Source organism: Stegodyphus dumicola, chromosome 9 (assembly GCF_044657685.1).
Source record: "Stegodyphus dumicola isolate Sdum_Otavi_A_Nest chromosome 9, ASM4465768v1".
NCBI classification, from domain to species: domain Eukaryota; kingdom Metazoa; phylum Arthropoda; class Arachnida; order Araneae; family Eresidae; genus Stegodyphus; species Stegodyphus dumicola.
In genome coordinates, this window is record NC_140776.1 from 138,387,414 (window position 1) to 138,410,979 (window position 23,566).

Sequence of the window (23,566 nt, forward strand, 5' to 3'; positions counted from 1 at the left end):
GTTACCTTTATTTATTAAATGTTATGTTCTTCGCACTTAAACCATAAAATTCAGTTTAATAGCAATGTCGCAAAATAATTTAAAAATGAGCCCATCTTTAGAATTTCCGAAACATATTTCCGCGCGCTGGAGATAGAAAGGTTTCTCCCCCCCCCACACACACCGTAGATTGTTGCCGTTGCTCGCTTTTAAATCGTTGAGTTTGTTACCCAAAAATTCGTTTAAGTTTTACAAAATATGAAATCGATCATAAAACAAATTCCAAATTTCAAATTTGAGCTTCCACATGTCCATATTCGCAGTAGGATTACGTCATTCAAAATTCGATGGCTCTATGGTACCGTTGTTTTATCACAATGCGAGAAATATACATATATTTTTGCAGATTTTTCATTTTTAATTTCTTCAAATATAATGCAGGACTCTAACATTGGGTGGAAACCGTTTGAAAAGTGAAACGAACATTTATAGTGATTAAACGCAAAATCGCTAAACGAAAACAATAGTCCTTCAGGGACAAAGCCTTTTGAACTAATAAGTACTAATTATTTAAAAATTCTGTAACAGAATCAAGTGATCTGTTTAATATCAGTTGTATAGTGTGGTTATAGCATTATTAACTGTCATTCATATTGCAAAAACTTTTTATATTAAAATGTCAACTTTTATTTAATCAAACTGCACAATAGAATGTATAGCATTTTCAGTTTTAATAGTTAAAAGTAAGCAATAAACCTTTGCTTATTCAATAAATAAAATATTCGTAAAAGTTAAAGGAATCAAGAGACTAGAATTTTCCACGGCTAACTGAGGGCAAAAGGGCATACTTGAAGATTAAAAGGTTGATAAGTTTGTTCAGATACTTTAAAGAATTAAGAAACCTTTAGGCTTTTCTGTATGTAGGAAGCCGCAGATGGTATTTTATCTTACTGATTCCCATTCCTACATGCTATTAAAATATTAAATTGTGGCAAAATTTAGAAGCATTAGAATTTTTTATAGATTTTGAGTTAAATGATTATCGTATACTATCATGTATCGTGAGTATTGCGCATGTAAAAGTATCGGATCTACTTGAATTTCTGCATATATGATACTATAAAAAAATACAGACGTTATGTTTGGTAACCATTCCTGGCAAACTTGGTACTTATATTTCGTTAACGTTTGCTCACATCATCATTTACGAATTTAAAATGATATTCGTATCGTTACCATTGTCATCAAAATTAAAAGTCAAGATAGTGCCAAGGTTAAATAAAAACTTGTTTTACTTTGTAATACGTAAGCAATCGCAATCAATCAACTAATTAATCCATTGGACAGTTTAACGTCGTTCTTTTTACAAAGAGAAGTTTGATTTTTTTAAACTCAATTTTACTTTTCTTTCTAGATTAAAGCATTACATTGGTTTTCCTTCCGTGGAAATATAAAAAGAAAAGATCAATGTTCTCTCTCTCTCTCTCAAAACCTTACTTTTATTATATACTTTACATTTCTCCAGTAACCTATCCAAGAATAACATGTATGTACAGTTCAATTAAAATTTAAAATGTTATAGATGATACTGAATGCATAATGTTTTGTACAAATCCCTAAACGAATTTAACAGTTTGGTTCCTCATTTTATAGTGGTTACAGTAGAGCAATGTCCCCAGTTTGAAGAAGAAACTTCGACAGCCACCTACAATGGAAAGTGTTATACGTTTCACAGCAACCGCCCTAGGACGCTGGAAGGTGCTACAAAATTTTGTGCCCTGCAAGGAGGTAGCTTGGTATATGAAACGAGCCCGGCTTTGCAAGGGTTCCTCAGCTGGGAGTTGTACAAGCGCCACAAAAAGAACCCGGGTTCCGATTATTGGAATGGTGTCGTTAGAGATCCAGTATCCAAGGACTGGAAGTGGTTAGATGGTAATAACTTCTTCTTTTACACACGAAGAAATAATTATTTGATTTTGAATTAGAAAGTTGTAAAAGAAAAAGAAACAGTTTAGATTACTTTAGTACTGTCAATCATTTCAATAACTCAAATATATATTCATCCGATTCACTAATAATTTTAAAGATTATTGAAATAACATTTATATAAATATAAATTTACAATATAACAATATAAAATTAAAATAATAATTGTAATTAGTACTCTTTGAGTTTAGTTTGACAACTCGTGTGCCAAGCATATAAACGTGCCTCAAATTGCAAGTATCTAAATTTAAATGTGTGAGATGAAAGTTAAACTGATTTCACTTTTATCTTACAGGAAAAGATCTTACTATTTCTTTCTGGAGCATTCCACCGACTGACAAGAACTGCTCGAGATTTGACGGATCCAATGGCTGGTTATGGTCAGATACCGAGTGCAACAGGGAACTCAATTACATCTGTGAACACAGTAAGTTGGACAAAGTTTCAGTAAATGTAACAATAATTATTCTTAGTTAAAGAAAATTATAAAAGTCTGGATTTATACTACTTATAAAAGTCTTCTAGGGAGTTGACAAAAACTCCACAGAAGACTTAGCAAGTTTCTGGCTTATAACTTCTTCATAAAGTACTAGACAGAAAGTTGCGCTTCATTGGCAGAGAGCATAGGGTATTTCGAAACCATGAAGCATAAATCAACTACATCTCGCGGATTTAAACCTCGAATTTTTTAATTGCAGCCGGACTTGATAACCACTTACACAACACGACTACACAAGGCGGAATGTGATAATTCCTTATATTCTTCCCCACTTAAAAAAACGAATGGGGAGACATAGTCGATCAAATTTAGGTGGTGAAAAAAGCACATTTTACACACTGCAGTACTGCAGAGCCACTGTAATTTTAGTTTTTTTTTTTTTTTTTTGAAGCATGAGACATAAAAATTTTAACCGTGGCCTTGCCGGGATTCGAATCATGGATCTTCCAAGTGCTAGTTGGACATGTTAACCAGTAAGCACTACGAGAACACGTATGTGGAATACCATAACTGCTTATATACGTAAGTTCAAAAACTGAACTAAAAGATTTGTAAGAATCTTACTAAGGTTGCCTTTATTATACTTGAATCCTGACAATTTATTAAACAATTCAGAAGAAAATTGTGTTTCAATAATAACTGTAAAAAGATTATTATCTTTTCTGTATAAAAGTTAACTGAAAAAAGTCCGTGCAGGAAACACAACAGCTTCTGGTTAGATTAGGTTATTGGAATATGACAAAGCACAAGAGGGTCGTCTGACTAAGAGGAAGGGTGCCTTGGAGGACTTTTTTAATAGAAACTGTCTTGTATTCTCATTACACATAGGGAAATCCAGCCCGTTCTCCTGAGATCAACCTTAAGTCGAAGTCCCAGTATTCAGCCGTCTTGTGGAGTCCGCCACTTGTGAAGCCACAACGGCTTAACTCTGAATTACATTTAGAAATCATTCAGAGATTATCTGCGTAACGCATGCTTCATGGGACGGATCCTCCATGAAAGGGTTTCCTTCATGAAGCAAAGTAGCTTATATTTTCAGAAAATCAAGATTGGAAGAGAACATGCAGCCGACCACCCGGAAAATAGAGCATCGAAAAAAACTATGATGAATTAACACTATTCCGCTGCTTTAGCTACTCAGCTTTGATAGCAGTCTTAAATACAGCAAGCAGCAAGAAAGGAAGAGTCAAACTTTAGCAGTTTTAAGGCTTTGATTTGGAATCAAACTGATACTTGACAGTCTACAAACAAGTATTTTTTCACTCGATTATTGGAACTTCACTAAACCACAGATTAAGTTCTTAATTTCGATTTGAATATCAATACGTGTCCTTTTATACCCGTGCTTTTAATTTCAGGTAGAATGAAGCCTGCCAGTATATTAACTTCGGCGAGAACTTTCATTTACCCCTCTAATGTTCCCTTTTAAGTGGACATCACTCTAAAAATTTACTTTTGCAATGAATTATACAGATGATAGACATTATTTAGTCATTGTCTCCTCTGCTTTACTTCCTCAGAAATTGCTTTCAGATTCCATTGGCAACAAAAAAGATGAATGTTTAAATGTTTAATTATCCAGCTATCTTTGATTGAGATTGGTGAATCTCATGATTGCAAGTGATTCTTCAAAGCAAAATTCTGTGTGTAAGACCTTTCATTTGTCCGCCGACTTTCAACTGAACGTATCCTTACACTGTTACTAAGGAATAAGAACCGTACAAAGTGTGATACTTAAGCCGTGAGTAGTATAATTTTGAGGAATTAATTTGAGTAAAGATGTACCTCATTATTCGTTGCTTTCTAAAAACTGATTATTGCAATCATCATTTATAGTATTCCGGCTTATTTTATGGTCTATGTTGCTAAACGCAGCTTGATGTTGTAATCCTTGTATGGCATTAAAAAATTCTAAATCCAAGATGTTAAAGTAAGGACTGTTGGGAGGTTGACTATATCTTAGAAACAGTTTTGGCCGACACACCATGTTTTTTTACCGATAACCTCTATAAGATAATGCATTTCTAAAGTTTCTCAATAATTCCCGCAAAATCTCATTTCTCTCTTCAGACCTTAAATTGCATTTCTTTCCCATAGCTCTATAAAAAGGAATTAAAATAAATCAATATATAGTATAAAAATTCTATTTTATAAAAGAGAAGGTAACAAGCTCAAAAAACTATTTCCGGCTTCTGTCTCCTTAATCTGACCCAAATTTATTAAATTGGACAATCATATCGATCCGGAGGGAATATTATTTAATTATTATAATTCTAACAATGTGTTAAAAATAATGCTTCAAACAATCAAAGGCACCTTCTAACATTTAATTTCTGCAAATTTGTTTACGATTTTTAATCTACATTCCTTTTTAATTTATTTGATTTCTGCATTTATTTAATTTTACAGGGCCAGTTTCATGTGGTTCGCCAGAGAGACCGGTCAATTCATCCCTACTCATGAGATCCAATACAGTAGGCTCGACAATTGAATACCAGTGCAACTCCGGCCATTTGCTTCTCGGTCCCACTACAAGAAAATGCTCAATCACAGGATATTTTAGTGATTTTTCTCCCAAATGTTCATGTAAGAACTATTCAGTAATGCTGTTAATAAACTTTGCTTATTTTTGTTTGTTTGTTTATAGAAGAAAACTGAAAAAAAGTTTCGCTATTTTGAATATCTAGTGTATTTAGGTTGACCATTTTATAACATTGGCTATCTGAGTACTTAAATAACAGATGATTTTTTTTTAATGTTATAAAAATTCAGGGTAGGCTCTCTATTTTTAGTTTAAAGAGCCCTTGGTGTTTAATGTATAGGATTACTAACGGAAGTGTGAAGTTGTTATAGAACAAATAAAACAAACAAAAGACTTTACACAAGCATACATATTTTATTTTATTCTAATTTTATTTACTAATTCAAAATGACCCAATGTAAAACTATTAACTCTATAAATGAATTGCCTACTGTACTTGTGTAGTAACTTAGCACACCAAATTGAGATTAAAATGATGTTTCATAAAATAAAATACCTTTTCATTTCGTTTGACGTCTACATTGAAATCTCCCATCATAATACTAGGAACATCTGCATCTACAGTAAACTCTTCATCGATCATTTCATCAAGCCTCAAAATATTTCAACAATACACATCTTCAACAAGAACATCTTCAAATCTCCCGAACTAACAGTTGGATGAATATATGCAGATGTTAGAATAAATCTTGGCTGTCTGTTATTAAGTACACCAACCATACAAATATCGCCTACTTCTGAATCCTGTATTATCTTACGTCTCTTAATAAGAAATTCTATTGGTGCTACACTCATAAACTTTCTATAAATCGGCTCACCACAATCTTGACGAAATAAAACAAAATACAGCAAACTCCCCTCGAACACATTGTCTATTCTAGGCGCAACTGACTACCAAACTGCCTTGCCACTCACACGCGGTCGCAAATGCGCACGGAGCTTCAACAAAATTTTGTTATTTTTGACGCGTTACTATGCGTATACCATTTGCCTAAATTTTAATTCTTGCGTGTGTGTGTGTTTGTTAATGTGCTCTTTCATTTATCTAATGATTTATTTAGATTGATTACAACATTTGTAGTTTCGAAGATATAAGCATTTGGGCACACCTCAAATAGCGTCTTAATTGTTGTTTTCCCATCAAACCATTACGGAGGAACGTAATCCTATGTTAAAAATTATAAAACTATAAATCCGCTGAATATTTACGAAGAACTGCTTTATTTGGTATTGCAAAATTAAGTTTGAAACGGACTCTTTTTTTTAAATGCGTTACGAGAGATTTTACTGTATAAAGAAATATACTTCCAAGCCGTTTTAGTGTAATGTTTTTCAACTTTTTTGTAACTGTTCGCCGTTTTAGAGAAAAGTACGCAAACCGTTTTGGTGTAAATTTTTTCAACTTTTTTGTAACTTAAAATTTTCGCTTTATAGATGCTATATGCCAACTTAAAACAGAAAAGTATAACAAACAATCATTTCAGATTATTTGCTTAAAATACAAAATGTTTATGAAGACTCAGAGCGAATTCAAACGTCAACCGTTTCGTATAAACAGATGATTTGTAATACATCGCAAACTGCTTATAAAAGTTTGACTACATAGAGACTGTGCGTTAGTACGCTTTAGATGTGAAATTATTTTAAATTATACCCTTCCAGTTAAACGATCGGGCATAGTTGGATCACTCACTTGGCCTATTTATGTGATTTGATTTCACTGAAATAATTCCCAGCAACCATGTCAAAATAATTGTCCATTCATCAAAGCCCTTCTGTTGTTGACTTATTATCAAGACATGGCCGGTGCTATGCCTTTTTTGCAACACGGTGCTATCTCTACGGTCCTAAATCTTGCTGCATCGATTGCACAGTCCATTGGGCAAGTTATGGCAACAGTCCCGAAAACACGACATAATAATTTTGTAGCCCTCTTTCTTTCAGTATGACTATGGCATTTTGAGCTACAGGTTAGAAAGCTAGTTTGCACAATAGATCATGAAAAAACATGGCCAGATTGAAGTGTCATGATTTTGAACTGCATTGGCACTAAATTCTAGAAATAAAACCTTCAAATGCAGTTTATTATCCAAGTTTAAATAACATTTAAAGTTAAACAATGTCTCCGTAAACGCCCTTTACATACCTTGATGTTGATATTAAAACTTTCAGCTGACGCAATATTTACAAATTCTAATTTATTACTTTACATAGTATGTATATATAAGTGAGTATGTATATATAGTATGTATATATAAGTGAGTATATATAAGTATTTTGGGAAGTGATTTTTAATTGGTGACACTATTTACTGCCTAACACAGCTTCAAATAATTATTGTTTCTTTACAGATCTTGAATGCGGCTTCCCTGCCAACATTCCCAATGGAGGCTACACTTTAGTAAATGGCACAAAGCATTATCGAAGTATTGTTCAGTATTTTTGCCAAGAGTCGTACATATTAGTAGGACGTTCGGATTTGATGTGTGATGCCGACCGCAAATGGGATGGTCCGCCTCCCAGATGTGATCGTAAGTAACTTGAAATTATATTCACAATCATTCATTTTTTTAAGATTTATATAGTTAAATTTCGTATGTCAACTATTTTATTTTTACAATATCCATTTACGTCGAAAAAGTACTTATTTTACAGTCGAATCTCCATCAACGCACTTAACTTTGAATCTTCGAACCCTCAAATTAAAAGAGCACACTCCCATTAAGTGGAAGTTTTCCAATAACAGAGATACTTATTCTTTCGGTGTCTGTTACTAACAGAAAGTTCAGTTGTAATCCTTTAAGGGAAAAATATTGAAAAATTAAACACTTTATGATTAACCGCACTCTCACCGAACAGTCAAGAACTCTTTGATGACTTTGGAAAGAAACGTTTGTTTGGCATCTTTACGTCTATCTAAACGACACATCAAATGCCACGAAAGTTTTTAGTGTTCTTTTCCATAAAAGAGAAGCACACTTTTGTGCTGTTGTTCTCTCCATGCACTCAGTAATCTGTTTTCGCTAGAAAAACGTCAAAGAACTGCACAACCTCTGCGCTAAAATTCTAAAATGAGAAACATGAGGCATATGTTGCCTTTAATCGAGCCACATTTCGATATAAGCTAATTCTGAGATTTCACCGAAGATGATAAAAACTGCCCTGTATGGCCTACCACGCTAAAATATTAAATTTCCTACAAGAGGGATCATAATCTGCAGTAATACTAACGAAAATGTCCGAAAGAGTAAAACGTCATCTAGAGAAGATACTTTAGTTGCCAGATAAATACTTTTTGGCGACATAATGGGTTACCATATAATTACTGTTTGGTGACATAATACGTCATCGCATCAATCATATATATATATATATATATATACGTACATATATATGCTGTATATTAATTGAATAAAAATTTAAATGAAGAACTAAATAAAGAATACGCTTTTACTACGGAAAAGGTCTTTCGGAAATATTTTTTGTGAATGAATTCATTGGCATTTGTTTATTTACTGTTCTTTTTGTTCTTTTCTAGCTCTGCTGTGTCATAATCCCCCAGCCATAGCACACGGTAATGTAACAGTGACGGTCAATACAACAGTTCCAGGCACAACGGCGGAATATACTTGCGAAGATAACTATAAACTTGTTGGTGCGAATAACATTTCCTGCGATTCGACGGGATTCTGGACATCGAAACCTCCCACATGCGAATGTAAGTACACATATTCCACAACATCTATTCCATATAAGAAAGAATGGCATTTTCGTTAAACTATATATCTTTCCTTTCTAAATAAATATAGCATAAAAATATGCCTGAGTAAAGATACTGAAAGACCAGTATTTAACAAAATAGTGGATATTCAAAAAGAGCTGAAGAGCAACAAGTATATAATTAGAGTCATATAATCTAGTACTTCCATGATTGCATTTCTGGGGAACGGTTTTCTGATAAACTGCAAATGCAAAGAAATTTAAGAATATCATAAAGAATTCAGGGTTAAACCTTGAAGTAATCTAACGAATATTTCGAAGCGAGGACTCTTACTACCAATTCGAAGCGAGGAAAAAAATCTCAAAACTTCAGTTCAACAGTTTAATACCTCAAACAGTTTGCCATTAAAACTCCAAAAAGTTGGATAAAATATTTTTAAAAATATAACAAAAATATGATTAAAAAGAATTTGCAATCTGGTCTTGCAATGCAAATTTTATTTTAATGCCTGAAACAGTTTTAGCTATGCAGTTAGCTAGGCAAATAACCCTGCTAGCTTATGAATAAGCCTAAATGACCAGTTGGTCTCAAAGGAATACGCAGAATGAAGTAAAATTAATTAATTGTCCTCCGAAAGTTAAATATTTCCCCAAGTAGTTCATATTTTATGGTTTTCTTTCATGGCAGATCTCCTTTTTTTTTTCTGAATAGGAATACAAAAAGTCTATAAAATACAGCTTGTTTCGCAAACGATTTGACAAGACTAAATGCTTAGCGCAATGATTCATGACATAGGTTGGTTTGATTTATTTGAATATAGCAAAGACCTCGAGGGCTATCTGCCCACGGGAAGGGATGCCTTTATGGAGGAATTTTTAAACTGGTTCGTATACACATTACACATGAAAAATAACCAGGAATGCGCCCATGCAGCCAAACCGTTTGCCGGGATTCGAGTCCCGGACCGAACTACCCGTGTTCAGCGAATTTATTCATTGGTTCAGCCATTAGTGGACCTTCAAAACAAAGAATAGTAACGAGGATAAGAAAAACGCTATAGTAAAAAACCTATTCTAATTTATCCTCTTTATAAACTGCATTCATACTGGTTTTCAGAATTAAAAGGTAATACATGTTATTTATTATAAAAATAAATTAAATTTTAATTACAAATAGAAGAGCATTTAAAAATCATATAAAAATGAATTGCAAAGAAATTAAATAAAGCTAAAATATTGCTCCCGATTCCAAAGCATATAAAAGAAAAAATAGTGTCATTTCTATCGTCGAAGATAAAACTATTTAATAACGTATATAATCTCCTTTAGCAGGAAAGCACACTTCGTAATGTCTTTCCTGTTAATTTAAGTGGATGGGAGCAAACACTGTTCTAAGAAAACAGGTCTGCCTCCTGCAGGCTCCAAGGGGGAGCTAGTGCGCCACAACTCGGCAGTTTAACATATATCATACATCCTGAACAGGATTCAGTCGATTATAGCAGCCAACCGTTTGAAACAATATTATTAGTTTGAAGGTATTTAACACCACAACAACTGTATGAACTGTGATGAGGCAAATAGCCCTGGACTACTTTGCCCTAACCAAATAAACCAAACCAAATGAAACCAAAACCGCGTGGTTACTAAACTTCCAACATTTATACGGCATTCGGTGTGGCAGTTTTTGATGATTGGTTCCCAAACCAGTAAGTAAATCATCACCATGAAACAATACCTTTCATGGATATGGGGTGGATGGTACGCTGTTCCAGGCAGTCTCCTGATTAAAATATCTCTCGAATCACTCTATAAATTGAACCTGAACCCATTCGTCAACATTATTCGGGCCTAAGCATAACTTCATTAGTTGGTTAAGATGAAATTATCTTAAATGTTCTCCTCATAAAGATGAAAAGTGAGACGTAACACAATGATCCTCGCCTAAGATTAGGTCCGTAAAACCTTCATTAAGCAATAGGTTTACTTATTTGGTTATTTGTTCCAGTAGCATCCCTCCTAGTAACTCTAGTACGCTTTCCCATATTAGACTCTGAAAATCATAGACAAACATAAACAGAAAATACAGACTTTTGTGGACTGTGCAGAAAATACGATATCTTGCCTTGTTACGAAATATCCAGCCGCGGTAAGATAGCTTCCCTGCAAAGCAGGTTTAGGGTTGCCAGAAAATAGCAAGGAAAGGCAGGGCTGCCGCATGTGGCGAGAAATCGCCCATTTAGCAACAAAGTTGGCGGAGAACCTTCGGAACGGAAGGAGAACCTTCTGGAACGAATTCTTACTCGTTTAGTCCAGAATGTACTCGAACACAAGCCAAAAGCTATATAAACCCTGATGGTACGCGGAGAGTCAGTCAGTGCAGAGTTTATCGAGTTGATAGTCAGTCAGCAAGTACCTAGTCGAGTCAGTGAGAGAGTGTCTCGAAGTCTAGTGCCGAGTTGGTCGTCGAGTGCATCGAGAGAGTCTCTTAGTGCATCTTCGAGTTTTATCTTAGAGTGTGTTGAGCTCCAGAAACGACTGAACCGAGTCGGAAGCTGTACTCTAGTGTATCGTCGAGTACATCGCGAGGTGTAGCGTGGAGAATCTCAAGAGTACGTGGAGTTCCGAGAACGACCAGGCAGAATCGGGAGCTGTACTCTGGTGCTTTGCAGTGAAGCTGTCTTCACCGTTATAGCCTGATAACCTGAAGGCTGTGTCGCTGATTGTTACAGCGTGTTTATAGTAGTTCTTCGACGACTGTGAAAACGTGATTTTGGAGCTGTCTTGAATAATACTGGCTAATAAATTGTGTTTTGATACTTCATCACGTGTCACCGTTATTTACCCCAAATCCACGAACCCCTATCGTACGTACGTAAAGGAAGAAAAACGCAATTATACGATTTCTTGCATTGCACGATTATATAGTTTGAAACGTTTTCAGTCAGAACATTTCTTTCTGTTCTGGATGGAATATTCTTCTAACTGTAGATTGATGAACATGACGTTTATGGAGATTATTGCAGATCATCATATTATTACGACTCTAAAATATATTTAAACATCTAATACTGCTTTTGTTCCCCTTGTAACTTGCGAGTAACCTTCCAAACACGCGCAATGCTTTTATCAGTTCTCAAGGTCATCCGCTACTTTTTGATTACCGTAAACTGCAACAGGACTCTCAGTTAATTCTTTATGCCAGTCACATACTTATTTCTTCATAATGTTATAACCGATAGCGTTTTCAACCATTAATGTCTCAGAAGGTCCTCTCTGACGCAAAACCCAGAATGTGACATTTGCACCTTGTTCATTGAAAGTCAATTCGAAATCCGACGGTGTTCCATGTTCCACGCATTTCAGCAAATAAATTGTTGTTGGAAAAGAAATGGCATGATTACGCTAGCCATGAGAAAATGTCACGAATGTCAAGGATCAACAAATATATAAATTCGTATTGCGACAACAAAGTCCGGATAAAAAGGTCTTTTGTGGACACAATGTATATAATATACTACCTAGAACGAAATTCCCAGTGACGAAAATTTTTAGCATGAATCAGATCTGTATGATTCGTCGAATAACTGATGATCGGACTGTGTTTAAAAATGTAAGTTCAATAAAGCGCGGTTTATTTTGAAAATATGATTTATATTCTTATCAAGAGTAAATTTAATTGAAATGTTCAACATTATATTTTTGCTTTTAAAAAACATTTAAAGTTAATATCTAACACATTATATTTCTTTAACTGCTTAGATGAATGTTTTCCACATAATACTTCTGCTATTGAAGGAAAACGAAATATTGTTAAAAGCAAAGAAAACATTTCATTCGTTGTTCTTTTAAGTGGATATATGACGTTTTTCATCAAATTCATATTATATCAATCCAGCAAATGACATTGATATAATATTCAATAGTTCTTGTGAAGAATTAAACCTCTACTAGTTTATTTAACTGCGTATTTTCACTATAAATACATGATTTATATAGTGGAAATACGCAGGTAAGAAATTATTTGCATCCTTAAACTAAGAAATCCTTTTTGAATTCCTTTACTAAAGGTATTTATATAGAATTTTAGACATTTTATCGGCATAATTTCTCAAAATACTCATTAACTCGGATTTTTAATTCTTTGAAATATTCTTCTCTCCTGAGATTTTGACTCATCAGACTTCAATGTGTATAGCAATACTATAACTCAATAAATTCCGAGTTATATAATAAAATTCCATTTCCTTTATAAATGCATTTACTTAAAAGGATTTAAAATGTTTGATTGGACTAAGGAATTAACATAGTCATAAACTGTTAATTAAAAATTTTAATTATAATTAAAAAAATATTTACAGATAGAGCTCATTTTTTTTAATTACGTTCTATTGTCTTACATTTATTGGTATATTAATGAATTTATGGTAATTACCTATTATCCCGTCGGCTGTGAAAGTTATCTACCATCGAACTATGAAAGTTAACGGAGCTCCCAACAAAAGTTGGGCCAATCATTCCTGCAGATTTTTTGTAGCAGCCGAAGCCTCTTTCTTTAATAAACAATCAGCATTCAGCCCGCTTTGTTTTTGAGCTTCGTAAGAAGTTGTTCTTCAGTTTCTACTGTTTTACTAGGCCTTCCAATTTCACCAGAAATTCTGTTTAGAATGCTGGAGTACAACTTCCAAGAAATGACTGTTTGATAGTCTATTACTGATTTGTCGGTCATATTCAGCTGACCACATCGCGACACCATACGCACTTATTTGATGGCAAGATTCCATAACTTTGATCCACTGCTTGCTGTTCTGTGAAAGGCAGATTATCTAACCATTTTTGTTTCCAAAATGCAAGAAAAAGTACAACAATAACAGTTAATTTACGTCCTTGTACATAAAAAACAAAACGTGGTTTAGCCGAGAATCAGTGGAGGTTGCATCTAATGAAAGCGAGATATTATGAGTGCATTGTGCTAGTTCATAATTGGCTCTAAATGGTGCTAATTGGCGACAGGTTCACGATCGAAGGGATAGTACGTTAAGTACCAAGCTGATTTCTTTTCTAACACAAAATGCTTATTTTTAAAAAATATTAAGAAGAAAATGCATAAAATAAAATTAATGAAACAATCACAAGTTAAATTTATAATTTACATTCTGTACCTATTTTAATAATTAAATCGTTTTTATCAAATTCCAACATTAAAAAAAAATTCTATTGAGTTAATATTAGTTATTCTGCTATATATGTGAAAAGGAAAAGGGAGAAAATGAAATAAACATTTCTTTAATTTAGTGGACAAAGAAAAATTATACAATGCAAGAATTGAGGGTAAACATAAGAGGAACAGAGCCTCCATTGCTGCAAGACTCAATATGGGTAAGTAAATTCTCTCTCTCTCTTTTTTTTTTCCAATGAAAAGCAATCAACCATTTTCAACAATAAATGATGATAATGATTTATTTTCCATTACAGGTGGTATTATAGCTCTCGGTATATTTGGTGGATTTGTCTTCCTAGCTGTCATCATTTCAATTGTAGTCATCATAGTCAGAAGGTAAAATTTTCATTGTCATTAAATGAACATATTCCAAAAGTAAAGAACATGAGTACTATTATCAGTGTTTCTAAAACATGTATTGTAGTTCTTAATTATAACTCTTCCTCTCAGAGAGAGAGTGAACAACATGAAATCGTAAAAAACTTCTTAACATTAAGATTTTAAACCGCATCGTGTCACGAAGTCTTTTTTAAATAATTACATTACAGTTACATTTCTACGTAATACAGTTTACTATTAAAACTCTTCTGTTCCTCGACACATACTCTGCAACACTAGAATGTTTCTTAATAAATTTTACATTGTTAAATTCAAATATAGCATTTATTTTACATTACCGTCATCAGTTAAGGAAACTAAGGAATTTTGCTCGTTTATGCCAGAAAATTTCTCTTAGAATTCGTATCCCCTTTACCAGCTGAATGAAATCTAATTTTATGTGAAGATGATGTAAATAATTATTATTCTTCTTAATTACTAAGGCTCCGTATACCTCATTACAGAGGCCATTTTATCCAAAATTTATAAGGAATTTTGCTCGTTTATGCCAGAAAATTTCTCTTAGAATTCGTATCCCCTTTACCAGCTGAATGAAATCTAATTTTATGTGAAGATGATGTAAATAATTATTATTCTTCTTAATTACTAAGGCTCCGTATACCTCATTACAGAGGCCATTTTTATCCACTTAAAGTCTGAGAAAGTTTAGGGTGTTTTGAAATTTTCTGTCAAGAACGGTTTAGCATTTTCGCGAAATTGACAGCCAGATTGATGGACGAATAAGAGAAAAATCATTAAATATCATCTGGCCCCATGCCTGGCAGCATGCTTCGTAAGACCTAGGCTGTGATCAGAATGGTGATGTAACCAAGTATTAAGTTGCGTAAAATTTTATTTCGTAATATTTTGTCCCGAGTGTTTAGCTAGTTGGACATTTTATACTTAATAAAACATTTTTGATAAACAACGCAAAACTGGAGTAGTGCCCTCTCCCGATTTTTGACAATTACATTTATATTTTCTTAAATTTCTATAATATAGTTAAAGTAACAAAACGCAGTAGCCGATAGCAAATTAGCAGAAAAGAGAAGCGGAGAAGAAATACGTAGATTTCAAATTGAAGGTTAGATTGAGAATCGTGGCTTCACTTTAGTTTTATTGGTTAATTAAGATTTCAGTTCTCAAATTTTAATACTAGTATTGGTTGAAATATTATATAATTACCTGCTTCATTAGCGTTAAATAGCGATTTATGTGAAAAGGATTAATTTTTAATGACGCAGTTTAGAGAGATTAATTATAAGCACGTTACTATGTTTTAAGATAAAGATGACGAAAACAAAATAGAGAATCTGAAATCTTTCAGATTTTACATTACGCCCAAAGTGGCGATTTTTTAACGATTTGTGTATTACCTTTATTTATTATATATCATGTTCTTCGCATTTAAACCATAAAATTCAATTCAACAGCAATAGCGCAAAATAATTTTTAAATGAGCATATCTTTAGAATTTCCGATACAGTCTCCCGCGCAGGAGATAAAAATGATTCCCCCCCGTACAGTGTTGCCATTGCTCGCTTTGAAATCCTTGAGTTTGTTAATCAAGAATTCGTTAGAGTGTTACAAAATATAAAATCGATAATAAAACAAATTTCAAATTAGGACTTCCAGATGCCCATATTCGGTGGAGGATTACGTTATTCAACATTTGATGGCTCTAGGTATCGTTGTTTTATCACAATGCGAGAAATATATATACATTTATGCAGATTTAATTTCTTTAAATATAACATACAACATTAATATTTGGTGGCAACAATTTGAAAAGTGAAACAGACATTTAATGTTTTCGACGCAAAGTGCCAAAACGAAATTAATAGCCCTTCTGCGCTAACGCCCTTTGGGCTAACAACAGGGTTAAGCGCCTATTGCAAATTAAAGTTAAGATTTTGTTTTACACATTCTTTACTTAACGTATATGCATTTAAGTGTGCATATTGTAATTGAAATGAAATATACATCATGGATAGTATCTTAAAATTTTCAGAAATCCACTAACTTCTGGTTTGAACTAAAGAAATTTCAGAATTTCATTAATTTATACATTGAAATATGTTCCAAAAATGTTTATTTGCTTTGAAAAATTTCAAGTAACTGTTTTAATTTTAATAAGAATACATATTTATTTTGTAATACTACGTCAAATAACCAACCTTTTGCAATACACAGTTTTAAAAATGCTGAAAGCTTTTAATTTTTACTCTTGTTTCTGTTTCCCATGTGATTTTCAATCTACTTTTAAGCTAATGTTTAATTTTCCAGGTCATTTAAAGGTACTTCTTTAGAAGGCAAAACGCGCACCTGTCGAAAACAAAATATGTAGATACACTCTATGACATAAAGTGCTACGCACCAAGAAGGAGTTATCGGAATGGAACGAAAATCGGTGGATTTTGATTCACACGTATTGAAAACGAAACGCTAATAATATTATAGGAATTGAGTGTTTTACTCAGAAAACACAGCTACAAGATAACAAAGAAATGAGTATCCCACCTCGTCCTAGACTTCTCCAGATATGCTTTTGCTAGCCAGCGGGACTGATTTCAAAACGAAACTCATCGCTGAAAACAGTTCTATTCCAGTCCGTGAGATTCCAGATCGAATGCATCCAGCACTACTGCAGATGTGACTGGTTGTGTGCAACCGCGAAAGGCAGTAGGCGCAGTGGCCTCCGTAACTTCATCCCCCTTTCGCTGGGTTATCTATCAATGGTTATTGGAGTCACTGATGTTCCGGTTACATGTCGGATCTTTCATAAAGACGCATCAGGGGCTGTGAGAATCGATCGGATCTGTCGATCACTCTGTCCTCATGCTCTGTTCTAGCTCTTGGTCGACCACTAGAGATCTGTACGGCTATGGTTCACCCATTCCTGCCAATATCATCGAATAGTAGCGTTGCTCCGACCGATACTAATGTGTAGAGATCCTGCGATTTGATATCCTGCTTCTTTTAGTCCAATTGCACGTCCTCTCTCAAATGGTTATATCTGCTCATACTATTCGCCAACCCATCTGAGAGGCACTGGTACAGTTTACGTAGGCCGATGGGAACCACATTTGTATGGAAGTTATAACTTGGCATTGGAATGTCCTCTATTTTATAAACCATCCGGATGCGCCATTGCAGTACGCTAGAGCTCTAGCTGGTCAGTCATTGGCCGCCAAAAGTTAATCATTTGCATAGTCTATCCTATGGTATGGACATACGCAATTTCATTCCATTCGTATAACTCCTTCTTGGCGCGTCGCTTTTTATGTTATAAAGTTTATATTTTTTACTATGTCATTTTGAAGATAAACACATACTTAAACTGCTTCTTTTCCTTCTTAACATTCTAACAAACTATTCTATATGAATCTAGATTAAATTAATTATATTTTAAAATTCAGTATACGGTGCCTGGTGGGGTCAGGGAGCTAAAACATTTTTTTTCTACTTTTCCCTTTTAAAGCAAATCATCTGTCGAAAAAGCCCACTTACAGTATAATCAGAAGCTGATGAAGCAACATCCCTCAGGAATACCCCCAGGTATCAAGTAAAGGTAAATCACATACTGTTCAACGAAGTTTAAGGAAAGGGTTCTTTATATAAATTTCTTTCTAGAATACCGTTTTAGAGAGACTCTATATCTGTCTTTTTTTTTCCAATAAATTCTTTCTGCATCTGGTAAGTGTGAAAAGTCAAGGGTATGCGCAATAACTTACATTTCAAAACCACATATCGATAGTTACATGCACAAATAATGATGGATATGGGGTTTTTAAATGGGAGTGTTCACAAATTATTTTGAAATGGAAGTCTCATAACTAAATATAAGTGTTTCATGTCACATGATTAAGCAAACTTCAACACCATCATACCGACTATTCCTTAATAAAAGTTCATTAACTTCATTACACATGAAAATGATATATATTAAACATAAATTGTTTGTAGACTTCTCCTACAGGTTGATAAAACCTCAATAATGAAAATATGAACATTATTTTTACGTCACAAATTAGTTAAAATTTCAAACTATTACATAAATTATCGATGTTTCATTTATATAAATTATTAAAAAGGAGTGCAGAAGAATAATTAGTTGTCTAATTTCAACAGTTGAATTTTCATAATATTCTGTTAATAAATTTAGGTTCTGAACGAAAATTATTTTTGCAAATGACAATGTTTCAGAACCTAATTTTATCCCAAATGTTATTGACACTTACAAAACTTGTTGGAAAGTGCTCTCTCTACACTCATGCTAGTAAAATCACATCCAAATTGCCTTAAAATTTGACCAATTTCAATGACCTCGATACTTTGAAGTATGCTTTTACTTTAGTTCTTTAGAGTTTTTGTTCACTTTTCATTTTAAATACGACTACAAGGAAGCGTTATACAAAGATTAATCTGGGGAATGAAGTAATGCTAACTATGCTTTTCTCTTTTTATTGCTTTGAAGCATATGCTAACTATGTTTATCCCTTTAAACATTTGTAGAATATGACAATGAGGGATGAGAAGTATAGCATGTGATGCCATCTTATTGGAGGTTAAGATAAGCAATACTACGATTACTTTTCAGTCAAAGAAGAACAGAAGTTTTCAAAAATCTAAAGCTAAACATCGAAGTCCACAATGTTATCAAGGAATACTCAGACAATAACACATCTAGCAGAACTAAAGACAATACTGACATACTGCATATAGTTTTAAAATTGCAGCTAAAGATTATCTGATCAAAAAATCAAAATCTATGCATATGTATAAATTAACGAAATGCACAAAATTTTGCACTGTGGATTAGTTTAAGAAGATTTAAAGGTAACATGCAAGTAAGTAATTATTATCAGTTTCCTTCGAACGATATGAAACTTCATTTCAATACAGACACTTCAATTTCATAGAACTTCAATTCAGAAAGTTTCATATTCTTACTTTGCCAGATAAAGGGTCCAATGTAAAATGATATTTTGCTTCTATTTTAACATCATAGTAAAAAATTCGACTAACAATACTAACTTTCTCATAATCTTTACCATGTAAATAATTTTTACATTCTATCAGTGATCTTGTTCCTGAATAATTTCACAGTTCCTCTTAAAAACATTCATTCAGTTGAGGAATTCATAAAACTTCATCCGTTGTATTACAGTATTTAAAATCAACTATCATCTTTAATTTAAATCTCATTAATTTAAAATAGTTTAATACTTATGAAAGAAGGTTTAGATAAATATCTTCGATCATAATTTTCAAGAAAAGTCTCTTATACGGTTGGCCCTAGCAGCTCTGTTTCTGCTTCCTTGTAAGAAGTAGAGGAAGTACTGTAATCGCGAAAAATTGGTAGAACAACTGAATCTCGGATGCCTTAATAAATTTTATATGCTGTAGAGATCTTATTTTCGCCATTTTAATACTTACCAAATAAGCTAAAATCAACTGTCGGGACTAACACGTATAGACCTCTGTTACAGTACAAGAAAATTATACAGTAAATATTATTTACGACTTTTATAATGAAAATCAAAAGCTAGTAAATTTGGTGGCCAAAGAAATACAAAACTTTAAAAAATGCTACTGAGTACAAGCTTTATGGTGCATGTTAATCTTGATATGGAAGCTTAGATAAATTGACTATCATGGAGGTTCTCAGTTAAATTTAGTAGGAAATTGACTTCAAATTGCCCATAAAGGTTCCTTGGTGTGTCTCGTCCTTCATCAAGGAGTGAGATGAGCCAAGGAATTCCTGTAACATTGCTGTGGTATAACTATTCCGCTTCTTTAAAAATGATTTTACAGGGTAATGCAAACGTTAACTCTCGTTTTTATATCTATACAAGAAAATATAGCTTTTACGAAGGAGAAAAAGAATGGACCAGGAAGATTATTTAAACGATCGCTATTCTTTGATTTCTAATTTCCCTCTTTTCTTTTGAAAGAAGATTTAGTATATTCACTTAAGGCCCGGAACTTAATATCCGTTCAATCTTTATCATACTTCATTATACACTTCTGCAAGCAGCTCCCCCCAAAAGAAACTGGGCAGAACATTTGAGTCAGAGATTTGTTCAGTGCTGAGATTTAATTCCTCAATATTTGCAACTACACAACTGATATTAAATTGGAATTTCAGCTTAAAATTAATGTCTGTATAATATTTTTAACACATTTCTGAGTAATGGAGAGGAGGAAATATTCACACTCCTAACCTGAATATTTCTTCCACACCAAATATCCAAAGCAGTAAGTGAAAAAGGCGTATACTAGAATTATCGAATACAAAAACTTAGATTTCAGAGAGGAATTCAAAATATCCTGAGTATCCAGAAGCAGAAAACCTGACTTTTTTCAAATTCTTTGCGGCAGAAGAAACCACACTAAATTTATGCAAAAGTCCAGAAAGACGTGAACAACTAAGAGTAATAACGGCCGATGTATGTTCTAGTGGTAATAAAATATCCAGAAGAAACAATGAAATAGCAGAAATATCTAAAAATAAAATGTTTGGATTATTAAACTTTCTGTGACTAGAGGAAGCCATATTAAATATATGCAAAGGTCAAGAGAATTGTGCTTTAAAATACGTGAAAATGTTTCATATAGGATCTAGCAGTCAGAGTACGATACACAAGATACAGGAAGCCCATTATGGGTGCGAAAAGAAATATTATGCCAAAATATTGTGCTGCTTGCAAGTTTCTACTTAAACGAGCACCTTAATTGCAGATGGTATTTCAGAAGCTCTAAATTCTGATTCTTCTATAAAACTAGTAAAGGAACAGCCTTTAGTTTCATACTGTATTAAGTCTTCAATCCAGAAAACTCCAATTCTTCTATCACTCAGATGTGTAAGACCTCATGTAAAACATATAATTGCACTTACAAACGGATTTTTCTCAATATTCAATATTGTTTGTATTCAATTTGTTTTTATAAACAAAATTGCATTCTTTTACTTGTTAATATCTGTCTTATAAAGTTGGGGGGGGGATAAAACTTCAAATTGTTGCAAAAATATCTTTTAAAAATCTGATATATTATGGCTTTAAAAACATGAAAAAATAGTATTTTAAATGTCTTTTCTTCTTTTTGGTATCTAGAAATTCAAATGCACAAGATTCATTAGATTCCTTGAGCACATATGAAAGTGGTGGTAGCAGAGAAAAACTGTACCAACGGCAATGTTGGCCTGGTCATCCTGGTAACCATCCTCCTGGCTTGCCTCCGCATTCAGGTGATCCAGACCATCGGAAAGGAAATTCTGATATCTTGCGAGAATCTCCTATGAGCAGTGCTCAGCAACATCACCATCATCGGCATCACCACCATCCGAGTACACATAGGGATAGCGATCTAAGTCTAGAGATAGGTGCCTCAACTTCAAGGTGGTGTCCGAAACATGAGAAACGAAGTGGATACTAAAACTTTCTGATACGTAGCAGATACTGTAATTTTGATTATTTCATTGCGGGGATTCAATAAAACTGGAAATAAAATTCATGGCATAGTCATGAAATGGAAGACGGGTGGACATGGATATTGGAGTCAGAAATTAATATTTATTTATCTCTTTTAAAATACTTCTCTTCCGTTTCAAGATGACACCAAGACGAAGCTGATTAACCAGTTTTACAGTTCTGAAACAATACATGGACAATCCAAATACTCTGAAACATATCAATAAATATCTCGGACAGCTCTTCAATACTTTCCTTTTTGTTGTATTTCATTTATAATATTATATTTACATTACCCAGTTTGCGATGTCCATGCATTGTGAATGTACATTAATATGTAAATAAAGATATAAATTTTAATGAAAATCTGTTTTGTATTTTTGCCCTTCTTTTTTTATTAATCCTACAATCAAGATTGGAATTTACTGATAAAAATTCACTTAGAAATTCTAACATTTTTACAAGAGAAAATTTATTGTAAGGAAAGTAGATGGCAAATACATTGTTGAACATTAACTGCAATAACAGGAAGAACGAATATGATCATTCTCAGATTTGGATGCGTAGGTAATGAGAAGACATATAACTAATTTATAGCACAACACATATGCAAATCATTTGAAGTAATAAAATCCATAGGAAATAATGTAACAGAAGATAACGGACAACCATGACTAGGTACTGAAATTAAATTTCCTTATACGATTAAATTTCCTTTTCCGTTCATTTGGAATTAAATTTCCACATACGACTTAAATTACGCCTCAGTAAAGAACCAGCAGACACACCAGTAAATTTCCAACTTTGACAGGGGAAGAATAATGGCATACCAAGACTGAGGATTATTTTTTCAAGAAATTGGTTCTTATATTAGACAGAAAACAGCTACAGTGACATACTATGGCGTTGTTGGGTCAGAGAAGAATTGGAGAATTTCAGAAGCTGTGTTAAATCACCAACGATAGGATAAATATCTTCCGTAAGAAGGTAGATTACAGCAATGAAGATTATATCTTAGCAAAGCAATCATTTATTCCGCTAGCTGTGACTGCACCAAGTGCCTCCGGCTGAAATGGTGACTAAAATATCGCAGATGGATCGGATGTGACTGCTTCTTCAAAAAGATTCTCCTATTCAGGCTGTGCTGCTTCGACAGCCTGTACCAATCTAGCTCATAGTATTATGGCTCTAAATGCCATTGAATTCCAGTCCTACTCGTAAGTAATCTTATCCTACCAGTAAGCATCTCCGATATGCTAAATGCATTGCATCTCTGTGGTGGTAAAAATTTTACAAACATGATTGCTATTGTATAAATTTTGCCTTAATTTTAAAGCTGACTTCTATTTTTCTAATGAATATGTAATATAAATCAGATAAATAAACAAATATATTCACACATTTTTTCCTATAGTCACATAAGTGAGGCGAAATCCACTGAACACCACACAATTATTCATTTTTTTCTCAATAATTCCTACTGTCCAACTGTCTAACTGTCTAAACAATTGTCAGAATAATCTTCTGCAACTGGATGCGTAAAAGTCGAAATCTTAGAAATTTTTAAAAGAAACATAATTTTGATAAAGTAAGCCTCATTCCGCTAGTCTTGGAAAGAAATTAATGTTTCAAACAAAAGCAGATTTCTTTGCTTCTGATGAAGATAGACCTGTACGTGTTTGCCCTCGAAATCGATAAAGTTCTTGGCTCAGTCTACGCCAGACACAAGGTTGTTGCTTGGGTAATTTTAAGTTAATGTTATTAAGTTG

General features: G+C 33.4%; 1 protein-coding gene across 2 annotated transcripts in view; it reads left to right on the forward strand.

Moving 5' to 3' along the window:
- LOC118205606 (uncharacterized) overlaps positions 1-22,163 on the forward strand; it is a 131,559-nt gene extending 109,396 nt beyond the window's left edge. The window contains exons 6-14 of one of the 2 annotated variants that reach the window (XM_035377906.2): positions 1,633-1,911; positions 2,261-2,392; positions 4,874-5,050; positions 7,358-7,537; positions 8,545-8,724; positions 14,019-14,102; positions 14,199-14,280; positions 17,804-17,893; positions 21,441-21,577. In XM_035377906.2, the coding sequence (XP_035233797.2) occupies positions 1,633-1,911; positions 2,261-2,392; positions 4,874-5,050; positions 7,358-7,537; positions 8,545-8,724; positions 14,019-14,102; positions 14,199-14,280; positions 17,804-17,891 (1,202 nt within the window). In that variant the 3' untranslated portion in view covers positions 17,892-17,893; positions 21,441-21,577. Of the gene's footprint in view, positions 1-1,632; positions 1,912-2,260; positions 2,393-4,873; positions 5,051-7,357; positions 7,538-8,544; positions 8,725-14,018; positions 14,103-14,198; positions 14,281-17,803; positions 17,894-21,440 lie in introns of both variants that reach the window. The other variant, XM_035377898.2, reaches the window with a different exon arrangement.
- Positions 22,164-23,566: the final 1,403 nt, after the last annotated feature.